Source organism: Peromyscus maniculatus, chromosome 23 (assembly GCF_049852395.1).
Source record: "Peromyscus maniculatus bairdii isolate BWxNUB_F1_BW_parent chromosome 23, HU_Pman_BW_mat_3.1, whole genome shotgun sequence".
Taxonomy (NCBI): domain Eukaryota; kingdom Metazoa; phylum Chordata; class Mammalia; order Rodentia; family Cricetidae; genus Peromyscus; species Peromyscus maniculatus.
In genome coordinates this window covers 42,360,375-42,378,197 of record NC_134874.1, presented here as the reverse complement: position 1 = coordinate 42,378,197, position 17,823 = coordinate 42,360,375, and the positions used below count along the sequence as shown (strand labels likewise).

Here is a 17,823-nt window from a genome sequence, read left to right as displayed (position 1 = left end):
CAGGGACTGGGCATTATGCTCAGGCTAGAACATGTGATGGAGATCCAGACCCAGCTGTGGCTGAAGCAGGATGCCTGGCCATGATTTGGGGGCGGGGATGCAGGACAAGATCAGAGTTACCATCTGGCAGCATCCTGTAAGACTCCGCTTACAGAATTCTACACAGAACCTTAAAAATATGGTCTTGAGTGCTGGGGATCAAATTCAGGGCCTCCATTCTTGCTTAGTAACTGAGCCACACACTCAGCCTTCATTTTACTTTGAGATATGGTCTAAGTTACTTAAGTTGGCCCTTGAACTCCTGCCTCAACTTCCCTACTCTCATGGGAACTATGCCTGCACCCCAGTCCAGTTAGACTGGCATTTTATGCACACACCCTTGTGCATGCTGGAAGCATGGTAAGATTATAAGTTCGAGTACCTGATCTCTGATTATCCATGCTCACTCTTCTGTGATAACAGATTTATGCTTAGTGGGCATTACCACATACGGGCCACTTGGGCACAGCAGTCCAATGCCAGGTCAGTCTACCTGATGATCCACCTTCTAGGTGACAAAGGGACAAGTGATGCATGCAGCATGAGTGTGCTACCAGGGGATGACTTGTCTGGACGGGATGGAGTGGTACCATTTGTCATAAATTCTTTCTGGAATTGTTCCCCAGACAGGGACAATATAACAACATAACAACTATTATGTTGCTCTGGCTGCCTGGCCTGGAACTTGCTATGTAGACCAGGCTGGACTTGGAACTCACAGTGATCCACATCCCTCTGCCTCCTGAGTGCTGGGAGTCCACCACCACTCCTGGCTGAAATTCTCTAATATTTTTAGATCCCAATTGACAGCAGGTACCCAAGTCAGGAGAGCAAAGCCCTGGTAAATAAAAGGAGTCCTCTATAAGAGAAAAAACCCAGCCAGGCTAGTGGTGGTGTACATCTTTAATCTCAGCACTCAGGAGGCAGAGGCAGGTGGATCTCTGACTTTGAGGCCAGTCTGGTCTATAGAGTGAGTTCCAGGACTACACAGAGAAACCCTACCTTAAAAAACAAAAGAAAAGAAAAAAGACAAAACTAACAACAGCAATGCCTATGAACTGAAGATCCTTCAATCAGTGTGACACTTCTGTACACGTGGTGGAAACCAGATGACGAATGCTCCAAAATGTATTTGGCAGGCTGTGGTGGCATGGTGCTCTGGAAGATGAGGCCCAGGGCCTTGTGCCCACGCCCTTTTAGGCTGGACTGTCTCTAAGCAGGAAGAGGAATGGAGGCTTTGGAAGAGAGTGGGAGTGCCTGCAGGACTTAGCAGGAACTCCAGAGCACACAATCCCTCCCCACCCACATGGGCAGAGACAAGACAAGCTGAGAAAAGAAATACACACTTTTATTACTCACTTGAAATAGCACATGCACTTTTAAAAATTATAACTCTTTTATTTAAACATCTCGATAGCATCTTAATTTGGTGGTAGTGTAAGCACTACCAAAGACAAGTGTTCTGAAAAGCATTTACAAAAATACATTGCACAAAGTCCTATCTTGCATCTTTAAAAATAAATATTCAAAATATTTCCACCCCAAGCCCCAAATTTAGTTTCATATAGGAAATTCTGCTTCTGCGTGTAACCTGCAGTATGCAAAATGTGTGCACATCACCCAACCCGTCCACACAGTAGCTCTAACCCTATGGAGTGGGATATGCTGCTTTGGGCTACTTTCTCAAGGATTGCCTGCAATGTGCACTAAATCCCAACTTGGAGCCCCAGCAAGTGAGCTTATGTTCTGCCAAGGCTGCCTAACCAATGAAACTTAACAATTCTTTATGTAAAACATCTGAACACTTCAAGTGTCCAGATGAAGTATCAGTTATAAAGTCTGCTCACAAAATAGTCTAATATTAAATATTAATTATAACCAAACTTGAGTCAGGTGAGAAGGGCCAATAATGGTGCAGAGGCAAACCCCAGAGCAGCAGAAAGTGCTGCTGTGGGAAAGACCAAGAGTGAGTCATCAGCACCACCTGATAGGGTGGCATTTTAGTGTTCCCCCTTCAGCAGAGCCTAACACAGCTTGAGGGCACCCGAGGTTGACATCTCAAGAGGTTCTTGTCCGTACTGTGAATGAATCCCACCAGGAGTAGCCCAGCTGAGACCCGAGAGTGCCATTCATAGTGCATGTACCCCACTGCCCTTTTGGGTCACGCCCTCAGCAAAAGCCTGATCCACTCCTCTGGGGAATGGTAGGTCCCAGCTAAGAGCAGACAGCCCAGGACATACCTAGCCTCTCCCCACCAGGGAACCCGGAAGGGGTCAGATGACGATGGAGTAACAGTTTTCCCTGAAAGAAATGTGTGGGTCTAGCAGATGGGACTTCTGCCTTCCTGACATCCAGAGGACAGCCAGTGCAAAGCTTTCGGCCTCCACATGTCGGCAGCCTGGAACCTGCCAGTTTCTCTGCTTTCTGACTTTATCCACTGAAGCAAATTCCCCAAATTAAAGGGAGTGTCTAAGAATCATACATTCAAATGAATCCACAGAGCCCACCAGGCTTTTGGGCCCTGAGCACACACGCACAGCCTCAGGACTCAACATGTCCTCACGTCCATCACATATTTATTGAAGGGTGACAGGTTCCTATGCTCATGTGCTCTCTTCCCCAAAGGGTTCCAGTGTTATGGCGTCTTGGTATATACAGACATGTACAAACAAGGCCGGAGTGCTCTACTGGACAGGTTCTCCATGGACTCGGAAGCGGTAGAGGCAGGTGTACTCAGGGTGGCCCCAGTTGGATAGGACCCGGAGCTCTACTATCTGGAAGGCTTGGTCAGGCCTTTCCTGAGGTTGAGGGAATAAGTTACTTTGTATCAGCACTTAGACCCCCACCCACCACCCCCGACCAATCCCTTGCCCCTGTGGGATATGTAATAAGATGCAACCATACCCCAGATACGCCTAGCAAGTAGGTGGGATTCAGGGCACAAGTGTTGACAGCACAGGCCGGCTGCTGTGTCTGACCTTTTACTGAGGCACAGAGCTAGGCCATGGGTAATCCTCACCACCCTCTCCATATGCCAGGCCCCACAAAGACATGAACGAGGGAGGCAGGATCCTTGTGCTTACCAGTGTGTGGAACATCTGGAGTGAGTCTCCTTCCTGGTCATAGGTAAACCGTCCCAGAGGCTGCCCCTCTTCCTGATACTCTGTTTCCAGTCCCTGAAATGACCAATGTGTTATAGCAGAGATAACAAGAGTCACACTACTCTAGCCCTGCTGTCCTGAGTGACAGGCCTCCTCCCCTGAGAGGCCTGCTGAGGCCCTCCTGGAGGGGTACACTCACTGGCTTCCTATAACCCACAACCATCCAAGGACAGCTGTGGTTACTCCCATTAGGGAAACATGCACACAGCCACACAGAGGGCCAGCTTGAGATGGCCATGATCATGCTCAGAACCCCAAAAGCACAGATCCCCTCATGAGAACTGTGCAGATTCTGGGTGCCCCAAGTAAGGGATGTAAGCAGGATGAGAGCAGCAGGGAAGCTAGAGCAAAGCTGGAAGTGTGGGAAGTTGTGGAGATGGATGGTTGTTGTGGGGTGGGCAAGAGTCATTTAGATATGCTTAAAATGATGGGTTCTATATCAGAGAAAATATAAAGGACTTTGTAATGGGAAAGGGCTTCACAGGCAATGAGCAGACGTTAACTACAAAATTATGCCTCTGGATAAATGAAACGTCTCTAAGGGTGGAGAGGAGAAGGCTGCCTCCAGGATGCCAGTAGTCACTCACATAGACTGCGAAGTCTCTGGGGGCACTGGAGATGTTACCAGCGGGTGACAGCGTCTTTGGAATGTGCTCCATGGTGAACGTGGTTGGATAGATCCTCATGGACAACCGCACCACCAGATACCCCTGAGAGCCTTTGAATGCCCAGCAATTCCCTGGGTAGATGTCGGGCTAGGAAAGAAAATAGTACAAGTCAGGCTGGGACAAGTTTAACCACTATAAGAATGAAGTGATTTCACAAACACCATGAGCAAACCAGAAGCCTCTGTGTGTGCAGGTCACTCTGTCTGACCCTGGGTCTCACAGCCAAGGAAACCAAAGCTGTGCAGACAGAAGCCTTGAGCTGTTCCTCTCCCTGAAGCCTTGGCCGCCACCAAAAATGCAGGTGGTCCTGAGAGCGGGTGGCCCTGTCCAGCATCTTGGCAAACAGCTAAGACCTGGGCATTGTCTATCCAAGGCAGCCTTTGGTATTGAACCACCTAAGCCCCAGGTGGCTCAGGACAGGGCTTGTCACCAGAATCAAGTCTGGATCACAGGACTGGGGCACAGGTTCCAGGAAAAGCAGAGGGGGTTGATGGCTGAGATGCCCAACTGCGTACCCCTGTGCCTATACAACCAGTCTTCCAAAAAAGCTGAAAGGACAGCAGAGTGGAGTGGATAGTACAGAGGCCTCTCTAGACCATGCTGTCTGCCAGGCACACCTATGATGCCTTCTAATTCTCCACAGGCACAAATGAAAAGATGAAAATCCTATCTTCCCAGTTTTTGAAAAAACTAAAAAATTACAACATTGCCTATGTCCAGGTGAATGGGACACACAAAGCCCAGTGTCTGCCATCAAGCCTCAAAGCCTAGGGCAGGGAGCATTTCAGACCAGCCTGCAGTGATGATGATTACCAGGCCACACACAGTCACTTGTCAACACTACTTGCCAGACTCATGTCAAGGTGACAGATGTCTTAGTTTTCCCCAGTTTCAAACCTTGGTATAATATTCTTCCATTGCCATACATTATGACACACTTCCCTGAATTTGGGGATTTTCCGGCATTTCCCATTTAACTTTTGGGCCACAGGTGACTGTGGACACCAAGCTACAGATAGGGAGATTCCTAGGATCAGGAATTCAAGGTCATCTGTAATTAACAGGAAGCTGGAGTCCAGGCTGAGCTAGAAGATTCTCTGAAAGCAGGGTGGGCTCCTACACCGGGGGACCTTTGTCTCAGGTCTGCTGACAACATTCCACTTCCTGAATTTGCAAAGGCTGGGCCTGTGTACACAGGTCAGAGAGAGACTTATTGGGGGCTTCACAGAGAAGTACTGAAAATTGCTTCAAAATGTGAGCACAAGGCAGCACGCTGAAGTGGGTGAGTGCAGACCACTCAGGTTTTTCCTTTCCCTGTGAGGCAAGCTCCGGGAAGCAGCAGTGTAGACAGGGCGATGCCCCAGGCCTGGGGACAGCAGCTCACCTGGATCACCACACGAGGTGACTGCGAGAAGTACCACAGCGGGATCCCAAACAGACTCAGCAGTGCCGTCTTGGTCTCATAGGTCTCGGAGCACCGAGTGCTCAGGATGCTGCCACCTAGAACACAGGGACACTGGGTTACACCTTATGGCAACAGCTGGGAAGTCAGAACTAGAGGCCAGTAGCACTTTTTTTTTTTTTTAAGATTTATTTACTTCCATGTGCATGTATGTCTGTGTGAGGGTACAAGATCCCTTGGAACTGGAGTTACAGACAGTTGTGAGCTGCCATGTGGGTGCTAGGAATTGAACCTGGGTCCTCTGGAAGAGCAGCTAGTGCTCTTAACTGCTGAGCCGTCTTTCCAGCCCCCAACAGTTTTTTTTTTTGCCTTTTATTTTAAAATTTATTTTATGTGTATGGATGTTTTGCTTGCATGTATGTCTGTGCACCACATGCGTGCCTGATGCCCACAGAGGCAAAAAAAAAAAAAAAAAAAAAAAAAAAGGGCTTTGGATCCTCTGGAATTGGAGTTACAGATGGTTGTGAGCCACCATATGGGTGCTGGGAATCAAACCCAGGTCCTCTGGAAGAGCAGCCAATGCTTTTACCCATGAGCCATCCTCCAGCCCCCAGCACTCCCCCACCAAAGTACTTTTAACAGCATCTGCTTTACTTGCAAAAAGAACCTTGAACTCTAAGGTCAGCCCTGTACTTTTGGTTAAAAACTGGATTCTTTTTTTTCTCTCTTTTCATCTGTGAGTGCAGGTAAGGGTGAGAAGCCAAAGGTTGACAATGGCTGTCTTCGGTCATCTATCACCTTATTCATCGGGGCAGAATCTTTCAATTGAACCCAGAATTCACAGATTTTGGTTAGTCTCACTTGCTCTGGGCAACCTGTCTCTGCCTTCCAACCAATGAAATTATAGGGCTGCTATGCTTATCCAGAATTTATGTGGGTTTTCAGATCCAAATCCTGGTCCTCACTTTACCACTAAGCCATCTTCCCAGTCCCTGCATTTATTTTTTAGCTGACACATAAAAACACAAAAATGAGTAGATGGCTTTGTGCTTAAGAATACTTGCTGACTTGGGTACACTTCCCAGCACCTCACAACTATCTGTAACTCCAGTTCCAGGGGACCCAACTGCTCTCTTCTGACCTCCGTGGACCACTAGACACTGTAGAAAGACATGTATGCAGGGAAAACTACTCATACCCGTAAAATTCTAGAGTAATACACACACACACACACACACACACACACACACACACACACACACACCACCATCATCATCATCATCATCACCACCATCACCATCATCTCTATGCCTCTGGGGCTAGCACATGTACTTAGGATCAGGCTGAACATACATCAAAAACTCAGCACACAGGCACCAGTGGTGCTCAGGAGGCAGAGCCAGGCAGATCTCTGTGAGTTCGAGGCCAGCCTGGTCTACGGAGCGAGATGATCCAGGACAGGCACCAAAACTACACAGCGAAACCCTGTCTCCAAAACCCAAAACACACAGCTCAGCACAACGTCACAGCACAAACACCCAGCATCCTCTTTCCTTTGTCTTAGCTCGGCAGCTAAGCCGAGCTATCCACTACACGGAGCACTCAACTTTTTATCCGGCAGGTGTCTCTGACGTCAGTTCACTTTATCCCTTCACAACAGGGCTGAGGGTGGACTACTAGGGATGGTGGCTCTCAAAGCTTTGTTCATCTTTTCCTAAGTAAGGGTCCAGAGTCCCACAGCACTGGTGCCAGGGGCAGGTACCTTCCAGAGGCCACCTAACTGGTCCACAGGAGGAAATGCTGTAACAAATGCCCACTAGCCAAAAAGCAGTGGGAGCAGGAGTGACTAGTTAGGGGACGAACATTCTGCCCCTTCAGGGGAGCAGGCAGACAGGATGTTAATGCTAACAAGAAATAAGAACTGAGAAGGCAGTCAGTGCTGGAGAAATGGCTCAGTAGTTAAAATATACTTGTTGCTCTCGTAGAGGACCCGGGTTCTGTTCCCAGCACCCACAAAGTGGCTCATTTGTAATTCTGGATGCCCTCTTCTGCTCTCCAGTCACTAGGTAATGTGTTACACACAGACATATATACAGGCAAAACACTCATAAAGTATATATAAGACATAAAAATGAGGGGGGGGGAATTAAGTCTCACAGAGACACAGAGCAGGTCCCAGCCCTCAGAGCAGATGCAATCCATCTCTTACAGTCAAGCTTCAGGACCGTCTCTGACATGCACAGAGGGGGCAGGGGATACTGAAACAGGCAGATAACATGGCTTTGATGCTGCAGATAAAGACCTAAGCTCCTGGACACTGGCCAGCTTCTTAAACATCCTCCTCTAGTCTAAGAACAGCTGTTGGGGCAACAAAGCTGGTGACACAAATCCACAAGCTCCAACACGATCCCAGAACAAGTGGCAGCTGCCAACCCAAACAGCATGGCTAAAATGTCATTCAATGCCTCTGCTCTAAATGTAATTTCTGATGTCACTTCATTTCACAGTATAAAACTAAAATCAGGTTTTTGTTTGGTTCTTTTTTTTGGGGGGGGGGAAGTCATTTAGACCAGGGGCTCCTTGAGAAGCATGGGCAACCCTGCTAGCTCCATCCAGCCCTAAGAAACTGGCTATTCCCATACTAAATAGTAGGCTCACGCCACACTGAGATTCAGATGATGTGATGGCCCAGCAGTGATGGCAGCCAAGCTCATGACCATCCATATCACAGGCTGCTCAAGGTGGGACACAGTGTCTCCACTGGACTAGGCCCACCACACTCCTCTGGGAGTTTAAAAACTGCTCATTCTTTAGGAGGTGTGTCAGTCTGCATGTCACCTGCAATTCCTAATTTCTACAAGTTCAGAAAGTCACTTCTGCATGGCTGGTGTAGCGGAACCTCCTGGGCTGCCCCACATCTCCCAGTGGTGTCCACACTCTCCCCTTTCCAGAAAGGGCTCACAGGCCTCATCCAGGTGTACAATCTCAAACCCACTGCACATGTGAGGGCCCTGTGGTGGTACTTCCCTACCACGACAGACCATGCTTTGTGGAAGCAAGGCAGCTCCTGTCCTGCTATGCATTCAGCCACAGCAATCAATCCTTAGTCCTAACACTTGGGGCTAGGCCTGGGCTTGCTCCATAAACATGGAGCTTACACATACCCCAATGGGCAACTTCCCAGAAAGAATGAGCATTTGGGCCTCATCCAGAGTAATACTCTATTGTCATATTAAAATTGTGTCAAGGCCGGGTGGAGGTGGAGCACGCCTTTAATCCCAGCATTCAGAAGGCAGAGCTAGACAGATCTCTGTGAGTTCAAGGCCAGCCTGGTCTACAAAGCAAGGTCCAGGACAGACACCAAAACTACACGGAGAAACCCTGTGTCAAAAAATAAAAATAAACAAAATAAAAAAGTGTGTCAAGTAGCCTGTGGTGGTGGCGAGTTCCAGGACAGCCAGGGCTACACTGAGAAACTCTATCTTGGGAGAAAAAAAGTGTGACAATGTCCTGTAGGCCCACCCGAATTCCGGGCCTGATCTTTCATACTCATAATAGACTCTTCTGTTGATTACTCACCTCCAGACTCCAGAGCAAAGTCCACCATCCCAGTCTTGTCTTGGGAGTACAGCTTCAGAGCATTGTTCACAATGATGTGCACTTGCTGGTAGCCCGGAAGAAGGAAGAATGAGGAGGGTTAATGATGCAAGCAAAGGCCAGGGACCTCATATGCCTATGCTTAGTGAACACAAGCATGCTACACTTCAGCCATGGACAGTAAGTGGGTGGGATGGGGCCAGATCCTCATCACTAGGGCACGACAGCTCATAGCAAGTATTAGAGCCAGGGCGTCCGGGGCACTGTCACCATCAGTGGGGGGTGGGGGTGGGGATGGGAGGGAAGGTTGGACTTCAGGGCTGGGGCGTGGCAACTAAGGGAAGCTGAGTACAGCTGGAAGCTGTGTAACCACAAACTGGCATATGGGAGCCCTTGGGACAAAAGGATTCAGTGAGTGCAAAGCTAAGGAGTGCTTCCAAGTTACAACATCAGCAGCGCATCATCTCAGAACACTGACACCCCCGTAACCACGGGTCTATGGTGGAGGCTGAACCTGTTTACTCACCGCTTCCGTGATTCCTGAAATCCCTGCCTCGTTCATGGCAGACATGATGACCTCAGATGTCGGCGGCTGTCCCGTCACTGTGATGTGGTGTGTGATATTCTGCAGCACTTTCAGCTCAAGGTCCTGCAAAAGCAGCTGCACCTCATCCTTGCTCACGAACCGAGAAGAAAGCTTCTGCAACAGCCACTCGAGGGAGCTGTCGTGCTGATCCTCAGAGAACATGAGTTTCACAGTCTCCTGGATGCGGGCATCGGCCTGGAGAGGAAAGAATGGGTAAGTGTGCAGCACTACAGCACACTGCTCCAACACAGCCCCCAGAAGTACATCTCTGCAGGACAGGCAACGACTGCGGCACAACTGCCCCTTCACACTAAATGTGAGGACTCTTCCCAAGCCACCGGAGGGGCCTCGAGTGCTGCTTGAAGGCCATTTACACGGTGAACTACAGAAAGGGGATGCGGGTTTTCTGACCCCCGGGGAGTCTACTCCACACAGCTCCACAACTGAGGCATATCCCCCCCCACCTCCCCGTGTCCTCACCGCTCCTTATAAACAGCCTGAGGTGTAGCCAGAGAGGAGGCTGCCTGGGTCATACTATAGACATACTATATACACACTTCTTTTGGTTCCCATGGAAACAATCAAGGGGCAAAGCACAGGCAAGACATCCACCTACCACAAAGCTGGCAGGCTCCATACGTAACCCTGTTCTCCGTCCCCACCATGCACTCTTCTTTCCTCAGTCACCCAGGACTCCCTGATGCCTGCCCATCTCTGCTCATTTCCACAAGACAATACCCCAGAGTGCATCTGTAACTAAGCAAAGCCTGCAGGCCTGCCAGCCCACTAGCCAGCGCCCAGGTCATGCAGTGAGGGGTTGTGCATTTTAACCAGCAAACAGGAGAGCTTCCTGCCCATGCACTTTGCTGTCTCCACCCATCTCTCCTCCTACCTGCTCTGGGAGTTCTTTATACTCAATTTATCAGACATGTCACAACTCAATTTTCTAATCTATGGTCTGAATGTGGCTCATGAGGACTCCTGACAACAAGATGTCTGCATTCTCAGAATACCCAAGGAGGTGGGCCATGCAACATCTGTGACATATTGTGACACAGACGGGCAAGTGGCCAAGCATAGTTGGGGCCTACTATGGACACTGGGAGACAGACGTGTGCATGCGCGCACACACATGCACACCACTCTCTAATTCCCAAGGTGTCAATTGTACTGTGTGACCAGGAAGAGTCATGCACTGAGCTCGGGTGTGACTGTGCTATGCTGTTGGGAATGGGACTGACTTGAAAATATTTACAACCTCCAAGTATGGATGGGATGAAGCTTGGTCAGAGCATTTGCACAGCCTGTGTTGGACTCTGGGTTCATGCCCAGCACCACAAAAATAGACAAACTCTTAAAATATAATGAGAGAGAGAGAGAGAGAGAGAGAGAGAGAGAGAGAGAGAGAGAGAGAGAGAGAGAGAGAGAGAGCGCGCGAGAGCGCTAGCTCAGTAGGTAAAGATGCCTGCCTCTAGACCTGACCTCCTGAGTCTGATCCTGAGGACCCACATGGTAGAAGGAGAACCGACTTTTCCAAGTTGTCTTCTCATCTCCACATCCTTACATTTTTTTTTTGCTTTTTTGTTTTCCCCCAAGACAGGGTTCCTCGAACTCCGAGATCCACCTGCCTCTGCTTCCTGCGTGCTGGGATTAAAGGCATGTGCCACCATGGCCTAGCACATTCTTACATCCTTATGACATACATATGCCTGCACAGTCACATGCACAATAAGTGAAATATTTAAAATGCAATTCTTTTAAAGGTGGGGCTGGAGAGACAGCTCAGTGGTGAAGAGCTCTTCATGAGGACTGGAACACAGATCTCATCACATGACAAGCCACATTCCCACAAATGCCTGTAATCTCAGCTCTGAGGGAAGCAGACGGAATAGGACTTCTAGAGCTGGCTGGTTTCCAGTTACGCCAAGACACTAGATCCAGCCTCAAGAATTGAGACCCTGTCTCCGAGGGAATGGGCTTAAAATGATGGGAAAGTGACACCTGATGGCTTCTTCTGGTCTCTGTTCATGTCCCTGTATCTGTCTGTACTTGCAGCCACAGAGAAACATCTTGACAGAGTCGGGTGAGAGCTTCCTTCGGGTAGAAGTCTCCTAACACAGGCACTTACCTGCTCACAGCTGGTCCTCAGATGCTGCCAGTCCGACAGCTGTGACTTCAGCAGGTTCAGTTCCAGTTCTAGGTGCTGCACACGGTCTAGGAGGGGCTGCTCTTCAGCCCTGCTGGAAGCCATCAACCAGGGAGGGGACAGGGGTCAGGGCCCAGATGCACTCAGGGGAGGCCTCAACCCTAAATAAAGCAGCACGTCTATGTCCTCAAAATTACAAATAAGACCAGAAATGAAGCTGACGTCTATCCCCAGCCCTGAGGCTGAATCTGCAGTTCCATGCTCATGGGACAGACAGTGGAACTGAAGATAAGTCAGGGTATGATTAGTGACTGGCCTTGGGGATTGGCTATGAGCTACCCATGACCACAGCTTTGCAAGGAATGCTAATAGGCCCAGCTGAAAGAGGGATCTCCAGATATACGTTCTGGATCTATACATTCACATGCCAAGTCAGTATTCACTGAAACCAGGCCTGGGAAGAGCAATGTGCACCACACTCCCTCCCACCCCACCCCACATGCAGAGGGCCCATTAGCCGGCAAAAGCTGCTACCCAGCCATACCCAGCGCAGGAACGACAAAGGTTAGTACAGACAAACTCAGAGTGTGCAAAGAAGATGCAGTGCTGGGGACAAGGGGAAAGCTAGCAGGAAGTGGGAGCACACACAAGGACCAGCAGCTTCAGGTGCAGAAAGCTTGGCAGCCACAAGATGCATGGCTGCTGGGCACCAAAGAGGGAGTCCCCCAAGGACATGGGTGGCTCCTCATGGCCAAGCAGGGGCCTAGCTATATACTGCCTGGAGAAAGACAGTCCCAAGTTCCTCAGGGCCTTCTGTCCCTTGCATTGTCCCGATAGGATACCCAAAAGCTGGTAATTTTAGGTAGCAAGTGACAATTTGAATCTTAGCAGTCAGTAAATAGTTGGTCACCATGTTCCATACTAACAAAGAACCATGCGAGAAAAACTCAGAGCTCCTGAGGTCACCTACCTGCCTGCTCTCAGCTTGCTTTCTTCCAGCTCCTTCTGGATAGCCTAGGAAACAGGAGACTTTGTAAACAGTTATGCCTTGAGTTTATAAATCATGTCTCAGTAACTTAAAACTTCACATACTGAAGGATGAGTCAATTCAGAAAACTCAGCTTCTGAATGCCTGGGCAAAGGCATCAAGGTAAGTATGGCTGGGCTTCCTCCTGACTCAGGTCAGGTGCATTCTGGGTCTCCTGACAGGTTGAGACCCCTCTTCCTGCTCAGCTGAACTCTCCTGACACCAACAATCAGAAAGTAGGAGCTGGTCCCAAGAGCCCAAGGACTATTCTGCTTACCCCACCCCACTCAGTAAAATAATGCTTTAGTTCAGTTCAGTGAGCACACAAGCAACTGCCATGCTGTGCCCTAAGAATGCTAAGCCCTGTCCCCAAGAGTCACATGGTCTACACTGCAGACCCACATCAAGACCCAGTTTACCAGCACACAAGTGAGACTCTCCCACCCACAGTGATTTTGTGCAAAGCATGCTCTGTGCATGCTTTTTGGTGGAGGCTGAGTTATACCAGGGGCTCATAGGGATTCATGAGCAGGATGTGACTGGATTTTGAAGCCAGCACACAGCCACTTCTGTTCTGTCAGGCTCATTGGTCAAGCAGTTAAGCAACAGAGCTGAAATGCCCAGAAAATAAAACCACAAGACACAGCTCTTCCAGTTGTATAGATCAAAAGCAATACCTTGAAACAACGTAGCCCCTGGCCACAGCTTTGGAGAACATTGACTACCACTTGACCTTTATTAAAAACTGGTCTGGGGGACAGTGAAAGTGCTCAGTGGGAGAAGGCACTTGTGCCAAGTGTGATGATCTGAGTTCAATGCCAGGACACACAGAGTGAAAGGTGAGAAATGACTCCGATAAGCTGTGTCCTCTGACTTCCACATGTACTGTGGCATGCATTTGCTCTTGCCTAGCAAGTATAAGGCCTTGGGTTCCATCCCCACAGCCAGACACAAGTGCACCATACCCACCCCAACCCCAAGGCATGCATACATGCAGAGTTTGCTTTTTTGGAGGGCGTGGGGGGGAGAGGCACTCCAGTTATAAAGAACAAACATCTTAGGGCCGGGGAGTGGGTTCAATGAGTAAAAGCATTTGCTGTGCAAGCATAAGGACCTGAATTCAAAACCCCAGCATTCTGTAAAAAGCTGAGTGTGGCTGTACAGTCAGTAACCCATGTGCTATGAGGGGTAGAGAAAGAAGGCTCAGTGAAAGGCCTGTCTCAAAGGAAAAAGGCAGAGTAAGGGCAGCATCCCTGATGCCTCCTTCACCTCGGTGCATGCACTCCCTCCCACACCCGTGCACCCAGCAAACCAGCGAACCAACCACACAACCGAAGAAAACATACCTCAGATTTCTCTGTCAGTTTTCTAAGAATATCTTCCAAGTTGGAGAGACGTACTTCATGGTCACGGTGAAAAGTCATGAAGTCAGTCTGAGAACCAAAGTGCAGAACGAACAGCTAAGAGAGTTTAGTAGCACACACACACGCCGTTAGGACAGCCAGCAGTTCTCACTGCAGGTACAGGGTAGCGTGGCATCTTTACAGGTGTCAGCCCCATCTAGCTCAGGCTGGAGGTCTCAACCCCAAGCGCAATCTTACGCTTTGTTTTGTGGGCTCTACATAAGAAGTAAACCTACTCATATCTACTCACAGATTCGCTGTGATCTTCACAGTTCTAAAATAAAACCCTATGGATAAAGACCCAGGACACATTCATTCCCCTCCATCATTTCTCACCCACACAAGATACATGGTATGTCCATACTCACTGGCACCATCCAGAAGCACTATTCACAATAAAGTCTCATCATGTGATTAGGTTACTTATTCAGAAGGTGACCAGGGCCAGCATGGTGGTGCAGGGCTGTTACCCCAGTCTTCAGGAGGCTGAGGCAGGAAGATTTTGAGCCCTAGCCCAACCTTTCTGGGCTTAGTGAGGCCACATTCAACAAAAGCATCAAGTGAGACTTCTTTTCATGGGCTAAGTGTAAACACTTGCCTAGCATGCACAAGGCCCAGGATTAATTAATTTCATCTCCAGCACCACACCAAAAGTTAAAAAAAAAAAACACCTTTTTATTTCTGTTATACTATAGATAGGAAGTGTCACCTCAAAAGGCTTGTGTTGAAGGCTTGGTCCTCAGCCTGGTGGACCCAATCACTGAGATCACCCGATCACTGGATCAGGAGGGCTCCAGCCTACCCACAGAGCAGGCCACAGACAGACTTGTCACCTGCTGATACCACTGGGCGGTGGTAGCAATAATGTTTGAAGGGCTATGCTGGAGGTAGTATGGCACCAGGGATGTGCCCAAAGGGCAGATCTTGTGCTGGTCCCTTCTCTGCCTCATTTGTGCCATGAGGTGTTTTATCCCAGTGGCCAGAAGTGCACCGGTAAGAGTCGCCACACAGGCTGGGAGCAATGCGCACACTGGCTCCTGAAGGAGTTTCTGGGCTTTACCTTAGCACCGAGTGGTTCTGTGGTGCCCATCTCCTGCAGGTGCTGTCCAACTACATCCTTGACCCACAGGGACAGCCCTTCCCTGCCATCGTCCACCTGGTCCACCCGCATCTGGAGCTTCTGAAGCAGGATCGTCAGCTCTGCCAGTCTCCCTTCGTGGTTGTGGCACTGCACACTCAAAGAGGCTACTTTCTGTCCCATGTCACTCTCTTGAGGCCGCGGGGAAGCCTCATAATCAACCTGAGATGAAACCAGGAGACTAAAGTCAAAACCGAAGGGACATTCCAGCACTGGGCTGTAAGTCTCTCTTTCTACTCTCATGTCGTGCAAAGTAAGAACTGCTATTCATTCCTACTCCTGACTGAGTAATGGAATACATAATTCTGCACTATTTGAACTAGTTAGAACATCTGAAAAGCTATAAAACTTGTGGTGTTATTTTGTTTGCGTTTTTTACAATTTTAGGACCATGCATGGTGCATGCCTTTAATCCCAATACTTTGGAGGCAGAGACAGGTAGATCTCTGTGAGTTCTAGGCCAGTCTAGTCTACAAAGTAAAAGCCTGTCTCAAAAATATTTCCCCCCCTAAGGCAGGGTCCAAGACTACCTATTCACAAGTAGCATGAAAAGCTCTAAAGAGCACATGCTTATGGTACCACCAGGACCTTTCTTGCTGGTTACCTTCAGAGGTGGGCTGGGGGGAAGAGGGTCAGGTCTGTGCACACTCTCGGGCTCGCCCACCCTCTGTGCTGGCTGCATGGCCGTCCAGTTCAGCACTGGTAGGAGTGAGAGGAAGTTGCCCTGACCCCATAGGGAGAGACCAGCACCTGAGGAAAGAAGATAGCTGTGTGCACATGTACAGGTGCCCCAACATATTCAGATACTGTTCCCACACTTTCAGCATGGGCAAGTGCTGGTCTCTGAGGGTCACCATGCCACATCTTACCTAGTAAAAGTAGGAGTGGAAGGAGCAAGACAAAAACCTTGCAAATATTTCGAAGGCACCTAAGAATAGAAAGGAAACCGTTAACTTTGAAAAGACAGAGGTGGAATATGCCATTCTGCCCCTCCTTGTGTACGCACTAAACACCCTGCTAAAGTTTTATCTACAAGGCTTGGCCACACCCACAGGAGGCCCTTCATACACAGCTTGCTAGCAATCTGAGAGGTGCTATCTGGTACCACAAGAAAGACCCAGAGGCCTGAGGCCCTGTTCTGGGGCTAGCACCCACTGTGGTGAGCTGGTGCCCATAGAACTGCACTGGGGCACAGGCATAGGATCCGACTGGGCCCTCCAGCCGGACACTTTACATACATCCAGTGTGCTTAACAATGGTAGCAGCCTTCTCCACCTCTGTTAATTTGAAAAATAAAAATATGAAGGTCCGTTGTAAAATACGTAAAAATGTATTGATGCAGACAGTGCAAATGTAAGCTGGGCCTTTACAGAGCTGCCCACAACGGGTAAAGAACAGCTATTCACCACCCCATGCAGACATGCTGACAAGGCATGCTGACCTTGACACAGGAGCCCCAATACTGACATGAGATCTTCACACTGACAGTTTCTTACCTGGTAAGAAGAAACACATTCAGCCAAGAAATCAAAGTAACAAATTGGTACCATCCACTCCCTAGCCACCAGAAGATTCCAGAGGCTGCCTTCCCTATGAGAGAAGAGAGCAAGTGTTCTGAGGAAACATGCTTTCGAAGTTGCTCCTACATGGATGCTTCTGGGAAGACACAGACATGTTTGCTGGAGGGACAAAGGCCCTGTAACGCTCGTCAGCAGGGCAGGAGAACAGTGAGCAACACACAGGATGAAACGAAGGGAAGCCCCAGTCCATGCAGCTCAGTGGATCACGAGACGTAAGGCCCACACACCCAACACATGATAAACTAAGAAGCCATGCACCTGAAGCAGAGACAAGTATGTCACACTGGGAACCTAACACGAAGCTCCAACCTGGTACACTGCCTATGGCTGCCCCAAACTTTATGAGAGCACTAACACAGAGTCACATAACCACCTGGAGCAGTGACAGCCAGCCAGAGCATCGACCACATGGCCTCAGCCACAGACCACCCAGCAGCTCTGGTCCTGTGTAGTGCTCGAACCAAGAGGTCACCTGTGGCAGAGAAGACAGGGCAGAGGGCACTGTGAGACAGACTGCAGGGCCAGCACAGACTGACAGTACAGAGAGCAAGGCTGTCAGTATACTCTGCCCAAACTCCCTCCTGTGTCCCAGGAGGATACTCAAGTTTTCTTGAGAAAACCTTGCTGTCCTCACTTAGACTCCCTTACATACATTCTTTGTTTTGAAACAAGGTCACCTGTATCCCAGCCTGGCTTTGAACTCAACATACAGGCAAAGATGACAAACTTCTAGCCTCCCAAGTGCATGAGCCATCATATCTGGCTAACCGTGGTTTGGTTTGGTGTTGGGGTACTGGGGCTGGTGTTGAGATAGGGTCTCATTATGTAGTCCTGGCTGTCAGGGAACTCATTATGTAGACCAGGCTAGCCTCAAATTCACAAGGGATCTACTTGCGTCTACATCACAATTTCCCAAGTGCTGGGATTAAAGTGTGTGCCACCACACTCAGCGCATCAGCAGATTCTTAACAGAGAGGCAGGTATCTTTTCACCACACCCTATCAGAGGGTCTAGAAGGTTCTCATAAATGTAGGTGGGTGGTGCCTGCAGAATTCACAGTGGGAAGGTAGTCTTTT

General features: G+C 49.2%; 1 protein-coding gene across 44 annotated transcripts in view; it reads right to left on the bottom strand.

Moving 5' to 3' along the window:
- Nucleotides 1-1,366: 1,366 nt before the first annotated feature.
- The window catches only part of Sun1 (Sad1 and UNC84 domain containing 1), a 47,874-nt gene continuing 31,417 nt past the window's right edge, over nucleotides 1,367-17,823 (bottom strand). For 12 of the 44 annotated variants that reach the window (XM_076561376.1, XM_076561375.1, XM_076561360.1 and 9 more), the window contains 14 exons: nucleotides 17,121-17,219; nucleotides 16,664-16,757; nucleotides 16,037-16,095; nucleotides 15,772-15,917; nucleotides 15,090-15,329; nucleotides 13,973-14,059; nucleotides 12,570-12,613; nucleotides 11,582-11,693; nucleotides 9,394-9,648; nucleotides 8,850-8,934; nucleotides 5,253-5,368; nucleotides 3,788-3,955; nucleotides 3,123-3,215; nucleotides 1,367-2,837 (listed from right to left, as the gene is read on the bottom strand). In XM_076561376.1, the coding sequence (XP_076417491.1) occupies nucleotides 2,724-2,837; nucleotides 3,123-3,215; nucleotides 3,788-3,955; nucleotides 5,253-5,368; nucleotides 8,850-8,934; nucleotides 9,394-9,648; nucleotides 11,582-11,693; nucleotides 12,570-12,613; nucleotides 13,973-14,059; nucleotides 15,090-15,329; nucleotides 15,772-15,917; nucleotides 16,037-16,095; nucleotides 16,664-16,757; nucleotides 17,121-17,219 (1,712 nt within the window). In that variant the 3' untranslated portion in view covers nucleotides 1,367-2,723. The remainder of the gene's footprint in view (nucleotides 2,838-3,122; nucleotides 3,216-3,787; nucleotides 3,956-5,252; nucleotides 5,369-8,849; nucleotides 8,935-9,393; nucleotides 9,649-11,581; nucleotides 11,694-12,569; nucleotides 12,614-13,972; nucleotides 14,060-15,089; nucleotides 15,330-15,771; nucleotides 15,918-16,036; nucleotides 16,096-16,663; nucleotides 16,758-17,120; nucleotides 17,220-17,823) is intronic. The other 32 variants (XM_076561378.1, XM_076561384.1, XM_076561392.1 and 29 more) reach the window with 3 other exon arrangements.